Raw genomic sequence first — 6,874 nt, forward strand, 5'->3', positions numbered from 1 at the left:
AATGAATATATAAGTAACAATGATTAATAATATTAAATTCAAATAACAATAAAATGATTTTATTTTTTGGTTTTTTATTTAATATGGAATAATTAATATCTTTAAAACGAAAAATCGAAATTCCACAAATAATATGTCTAAATCGATCAGAAAAATGAGAGGAATCTAAATATAACAACCATATCATCATTTGAACCTAAAAATTAGAGGAATCCAAATATGACGTCCAGTTTGCCATCTGGCCAAAACGGCCCCTCGGGAGATGCGAAATGGCCGTACCGAGCACGCTGGTGCACTGTTCGCCAACACGCTAAACGGAAAAAAATAGCATATAAAGTGATATGCTATAGACCTAAAAACATTTTTCCCGGAATTTATTGAGCGACGAAAAGTGTACCCCTAGTTCAAATCCGGTCAGTTTCCAGCGGATTCGGCGGGACACCGCAGGAAGCCGCATGGATTCCCAGATAGCTAGTGCGCACATATGGCATGTGATATGTGGTGCGAAGGTGGTGTCCTACCACTACGCGGAGGTCTCGCGCAATACTAAAATGCGCCCCATGTAGCTGCTTCAAAAAAAAACCCGTTTTGGCACCCCGAAAATGACAAAACCATCTCACATGGGTCGGATTGGAAATCCGCTCCCGGGGCCTTGCTTCCCATCCCAGGTACCACACACTTGCCAAATATGGCCTCGGTCCGGAAAACTATGCGGTGTCACAGGCCGTTTCCTACTTATTTTTCGAGGCAGCGGGAAACCGGAGGCTGCTGCATGCTGTACCCGGCCTAGCAGCTAGCAGGTCGACACCCGACTAGCTTGAGGGCCAAATTTGGCAAGATAAAAAAAGTCTATTTCTTCTTTTATATATATAGGCACGAGAGATCTTATAATGTCTAACAATTATAAAAGGTTCATAGGTCTTATAATCTCTAACGGAGGATCAATTAGCTTATGTGACACAGTAGAGTAGATATACTGGCGGAGTTACAGCATCCAGAACCAGGGGGCACAGGGAGTGCCACAACAGATATAAAATAATTTTAGGGGGTGCATATATGGTGGGAAAATGCAGTTTTACAAAGAAAAAATATCTAGGGGGTGTCCAGTGCACCCTGGTAGCTTGCCTTGGATCCGCCAATGAGTAGACATATATGGTGCGTAGCAAGGTTGTCGAATGGTGCAACTTATTGCCCGGAGATTTGTGTGTTGTAAACATGTGGGAGATTTTAGGCATGTTTTCGAAAACGACGGCACATTAAGTTCCTGGGTACTGCATCTTTCCGGTATAAAGCAGAGAACCGGATTCCTCTTAATGTTCAGTGCACGTGCATATTCCGTAAAAATGACGGGGACAAGATTGTTTTGTACGCACATATATGGTGCTTCTTCTTCAAAAAAGAAAAAAGGGAAAAATATACCAAATAGTATTACACTACTTGCCAGCCTAATATATATATTTCATCCATATGTGCTGCAAATCTGCATATACGGCATATCTTAAGCCAGAGCTAGAATTTTACATTAAATCAATGAATTTGCTAATTGTTAGTTAATTAAGAATAGTTAGATTAATTGCTGCAGAAAATGTAGTGTATTTTAAATAATAACCTTTGATTATTTGTATATGATATGTCACCGTGCCAAGTTTGCATGACTCACCGTAAAGAAAGATTCTTCTCAAGAGGCTCACTATTCAGTGTTCATCTCGTACCGGGTTATTTCAAGAATTCAGTGGTACTAAAATTTACTGCTTACACAAATAATATACCTAGCTTCCATAATTTGCATTGCATGAGTTAGCAATAATATATTAATTTCATGTGTGTATTTGGTGCACGGATTGTCCCATGGAACACAAGCACGCAATTCAATAACCTCGCAGGAGATAGTGTGTAATTCTAAACTTGCGGACGGACATACGAGGTATAAGTGCAAAAAGGGTCAACTAGAACTCACTTGGGAGGTGAAGGGTGCCGTAAACTCATTGCTCGAAACCATCTCACCAGAGATGGTCAGTTTGTGCGTTTTTTTTAAGGAGTCATCCGGAGGATAACTGTCATCTATCTCAACAATGGTCAACCGCTTGTCACCTAGAGATGAAACCTTACTGATGGTGAGAATGAACACCTCCAACAAATCATCGTTCAAGGTACTTATATTATTATTTTCACTAGGTGAATTTTTATAACGTGGTGATCATTTTATTTACATTTGTATGAACAAATTTGTGAATTTATTGCGAAGTTATTCCTAGTCGACTCAAACACACGTGTTCTCTTAAATCAAACATTTGTTGCTTCATCACAGCCTAGCTTTGTTTTTAACGATGCATATTGAATTGGACATGAACACATAAATTGTTGTTTTGAGTTGTATCAAATTTACACCTGCTTTCGGAATTCAAACAAATGACTTATAAATGTAAGCATAAACGAGTTAGGCATATGTTAGGCCGATGCCTTAACTAGCTTGTGTGGCAATCGACATGACATACAGTGACCAAGAAGCTACATTTTTATATATTATAGTCTATCTTGCCTTCTCCCCTCGAAACAAGACATGATCATACAAAGTTAGGTGTGTCATTCGGCAAGTAGACTGAATACGTGGAAGATCATGGCAACATAGGAGTACTCTAGTGCGTCTAAAAGGCTTCGGTTCCTAGATATCTTTTTGTTTGCCTCTGAATAAATGATGAGTTGAATTCGATCTAATCGTAGGTACATGAATGACTCATGCCTAACCCCAAAAGCTGGCTCATTTGATGTGCCGCAAGCTGCCAGGTGGCATGTAGTAGCACGGCCGAACCCAAAGTGAAATGTGCGTGTCAAATTTTGATACTTGCACCCATCAGAAAGCAAAGGGAAAGATGAATACCAGAACATGCTATCCATAACCACAATAGATAAAATGGATGATGATCGAATTGGTTACTCCTACCGCTGATGTTGGAAAAGGACACAATTAGCGGGCAAGGCGTTTTGGCTCTTGGGAGCATATGCTTCCAGTTTCTAAAATGTTTTTTTAAACGCAGTTGAAAATGTTTAAATAATTCCGAACAAAAAACGGACGTGTACATCTCGACATTATATGTGCTTAGAAAGTCGTTTGGTGGAAAATTGATATTTTGTGTGTCTTCTACGAAAAAGATAAAAATTGGTGCTTAAAAAGAGCTTTTCACGAGACACTTCTCTATTTTTTTAGAAGACACCAAAATTGTTAGTTTTCCGCGAAACTTAGCGTGCACATATATAATATTGATATATACGCGTCAATTTTTTGTTTATATTTTTCTAATATTTGAAAATGTTTTTCCTGTGTAGCAGGAGCATATGCTAGCATGTTCAAAAGTGGATTTGCGACAATTAGCTGAAAACAGTAGCTTAATTGTAGTTGCTGGTTATTAGGCGTGTTAGGAGGTTGTGTTGACACGCCAACAGAAAAACAATATGCAGTGCGAAACTATCCCACTGTTTTACAGTTGTACATGGTTTGACATTTAACCGGTATTCATATATACCATATTCTTCTAGAAGCACGGCATGGGAATGATATGCTAGGTTCCTCCATACGTTGGTTCGTATCATCACGTTATGTCGGGCAACAAGTTGGTCGAATAAATCTCGACAGATGGGTATCAAATCACAAACTCAAATACTCTATTTAACAGACTACGTAGAAGCTGAAGTTATCTACGTGTCAGACGCATGTTCATGTCATTAATTATCAACATCATGGATCCATGGTAGTGCTAGTAGCATCTGACGATTAAAGAAAACGATGACTTCAGCAAACTTGGTTAATAATTAGTACTAGTACTCGTGGGCGATAGATCATTGTACAAAAAGTAAAATACCTTACCGCTCTAGATTATATTCTTGTTATGGTTCTCCCAGTTTATTACTTATGAGAGAGTACAAGCATATGCTTGGAGTTTGAAAAATGCTACACATACATTAAAGGAATGCAACAAAGCTATGACACATGCATATGGTTGATATAATTAGAGAATTGACAAGGACCTAGGGAATATAGCTGAAAAATGGTACAGTAGAACAAATGCTCAATGCAACAAGACATCAAAGAATAATTTGCTCAAAAAGTCAAAATCTTCTATTAACTGTAAGAGAATTGAAGAAGGTATTATTTTTCGTGGTTTATATTAATTTTGATTGATACCATGAGCGAAAACAACGTCCATAAATTCATCTATCTGACATTCATCTTATTGATGAGCGGTTTCTTTCGTACAACTCAAATATATTACTAACTGGACATATTTCCATGAATCCAAATTATTAAGGCATCAAAAGGAAGTGCTAGTCCTTTCAAAAAGAAGACGGAACTACTAATCCATTATATTGAAGAAACAAATGTCACCAGCTGTCTAACAAAAGAAAGATTGGCTTGCATGGACGGTTCCTAATGTTCCAACCATAGTAAAACTTGTAAATAAGGAGCAGATTACTCTCTTATTGCTTTGGATAATTTAATTTCACAATCAGTTCAGTACACTTGGTAAAAAGAAGACCTAGCTAGAGAGAACCAAGGTAGTACTAGCTAGCTACCTAGCTATACGTAAGAAATCTTCCGTGAAAATAAAAAATAAACGAAACAAGAGGCCTAGAGAAACAAATCAGAGGCTCGGAAGAAGAAATAAATGTTCACCAGTAAAATGAAATGACCAACACTTACCCCCCATATTGCATGACGCGTGCCTGCGCATTCCTCATTTCCTCATGTAAATGCTAAGACATTTTCGCGATCGATCGTCGCATTGTAGGCCAACTTTGTATGCATCAATCGAATCACTCCCATTGTTCTCACGAGTCCTTATTATTTTTGTTCTCCTCGCTGTACGGCCATGCAGCACTAGGCGACGAGGCCGTGGTGGTGGACGATGACGTCGACGGCGCTGCAGTGCCCGAGCCCGACATTGCCACCACCGCGGGCGATGGCGGACCCGCCCGTATGAGCTGCTGCGTCGAGAAGTCGATTATGTGGGAAGACGACGAGGGGGACATGGCGCCGAACGGCAAGTGGACGCCGCCCCCAGCGCCGGCACCGGCACCGGCACCGGCGCTCTGCAGCAGCTGCGCGTACCGCATGAGGTCAGGGTACGGTACGACGGTTTGCTGCTGCTGGTGATGAAGCGGTGGCCGCATTGCCGGTGTCCCTACGGCGGCGGCGTAGTTGAGTTGCTGCTGCTGCATTGATCTGTCCGGGATGCCGCGCGTGACGACGAAGCCGTGATCGGTGCGTCCTTGGACGCGCTCGGGGAAGTTGAGCTTGGCCTTGGTGCCCTTGAAGCGCAGCGCGGCCTCGTCATAGGCGATGGCGGCATCCTCCGCCGTGTCGAAGGTGCCGAGCCACACCCGCGCCGCCTTCTTGGGGTCCCGGATCTCGGCTGCCCACTTCCCCCACGGCCGCTGTCTCACCCCTCTGTAGTGCCGCTTCCTCCCTGCCACATGTGCACAAATGTAATTAGTTTACCAGCATCTGACAACGAACTTGGCCCTTAATAATTTTATATATTGCAGATACATTTCGTCAGAGCTAACGTAATACGCTTATACACGTACGTATCCGCATAAAATATTTCTGGCACGATTGAATAAGTTAAGGAGTTGAATCAAGAACATAGTTGGTAGCGTATCTTCGTGCATGAAACAGGCAAAACTACTGTATTTTTGTCGAGATTTTGTCAATCCAGTTTTACCACCTATTAAGCCACGAATTGGGGTGAAAGAAACAAGGAAAACCAACTGTTACGATTTACAGGCCCAGTTTAGCTGGATGTGTTTGGCTGATGTGAAGCTTCCAAACGGTTACAACTGAGCGGAAGCCGCGCGTGCCATGCTCTCGCCATCCTACGTGCCCACGGACAAAACAACTCTATGTTTGGAACCATCGACCGATGCTAGCTATTCATTAGTTACCTTGCTCCTCAGCGGCGGCGGTGGCCGCCGCGGCGTGCTGCTGCTGCTCCACGGAGACAGCGACGGATCCGGCGGGGTAGTACGCTTGATGCTGCTCGGGAGAGGCGCGGATGACGTGGGACAGAGCGGAGACCATGGCGGTGGCGTCCTGGTCGGCGCGCGCCGAGTAGTAGTACTGCGCGTACGCCTCCGGGGAAGGGGATGGATCGGACACACCTGTGCCGGAGCTTCCGCCGCCGCTTGTAGCTCCATGCTGCTGCTGCTGCTGCGCGTGCGCGAGGAGATGGTGATACTGCTCATCCTCCTCCTCTTGCTCGTGCTTTGCTGCTGACGGCGGCGGTGGCAGCTGTTCCTCCTCCTCGTCGGCGGGTAGGGGCCTCTTCCCATGCCTCCGAGGATCCACCTTAGTCGATCGGTCTCTCCACCGCCGGCGCTTTCTTTTCTTTCTTGGCGTCGGGGATCGAGATCGAGCTATAGCTGTGGCGCTGGACTGGACTTTGGTGCCCACGGGAGGACAACGTACTGATAAGAACGCCGAGGGAGAGAGAGAGATGGAGGGGATGAGCTCAAGTGCCGAACGCCTTTATGACATCTAGCTGCGAGAACTAAAGAAGAAAAGAGGAGTATATATCTTGCCTAGGCAGAGACGTAGAGTCCAGTTCTTGCACCTTTGGATGTGTTTTCTTCTATCTGTGAGAGTGATAATTATAGATAAACATGTTCTAGTACGTAACTCTTGGTTTCTAGTATCAATATCTTTCAAAAACAATGTTCATTTTCGTCCCTCAATAATGTAAAATAGACACCATGCAGCGTACTACTAGATGGCATAGGCGCATAGCGGTATACACATGCATGTGCCAGGCTAACGGGCTCTTTTGACAACAAGATTGTAGAAACTAAGAAATTCAAAAGAAATATTGGAAATATAAAT

The 6,874-nt window shown here is 43.2% G+C and overlaps 1 protein-coding gene across 1 annotated transcript; it reads right to left on the bottom strand.

Moving 5' to 3' along the window:
- Nucleotides 1-4,454: 4,454 nt before the first annotated feature.
- LOC124677847 (ethylene-responsive transcription factor ERF113-like) lies at nt 4,455-6,513 on the bottom strand. The gene is made up of 2 exons (XM_047213797.1): nt 5,941-6,513; nt 4,455-5,462 (listed from the first exon to the last, which is right to left on the bottom strand). The coding sequence occupies exons 1-2, from the start codon at nt 6,074-6,076 to the stop codon at nt 4,825-4,827; spliced, it is 774 nt and encodes a 257-aa protein (XP_047069753.1). The 5' UTR covers nt 6,077-6,513; the 3' UTR covers nt 4,455-4,824.
- Nucleotides 6,514-6,874: the final 361 nt, after the last annotated feature.

The sequence above is a fragment of the Lolium rigidum genome, chromosome 7 (genome assembly GCF_022539505.1).
Source record: "Lolium rigidum isolate FL_2022 chromosome 7, APGP_CSIRO_Lrig_0.1, whole genome shotgun sequence".
NCBI classification, from domain to species: Eukaryota; Viridiplantae; Streptophyta; class Magnoliopsida; order Poales; family Poaceae; genus Lolium; species Lolium rigidum.

Bases quoted from the DNA above. Each gene is read 5' to 3' on its own strand.
- LOC124677847 (XM_047213797.1), bottom strand. From the start codon at position 6,076: ATGGTCTCCGCTCTGTCCCACGTCATCCGCGCCTCTCCCGAGCAGCAT. The intron at 5,463-5,940 runs GTAACTAATGAA...CACATGTGGCAG, and splicing joins CGCCGCCGCTGAGGAGCAAG to GGAGGAAGCGGCACTACAGA.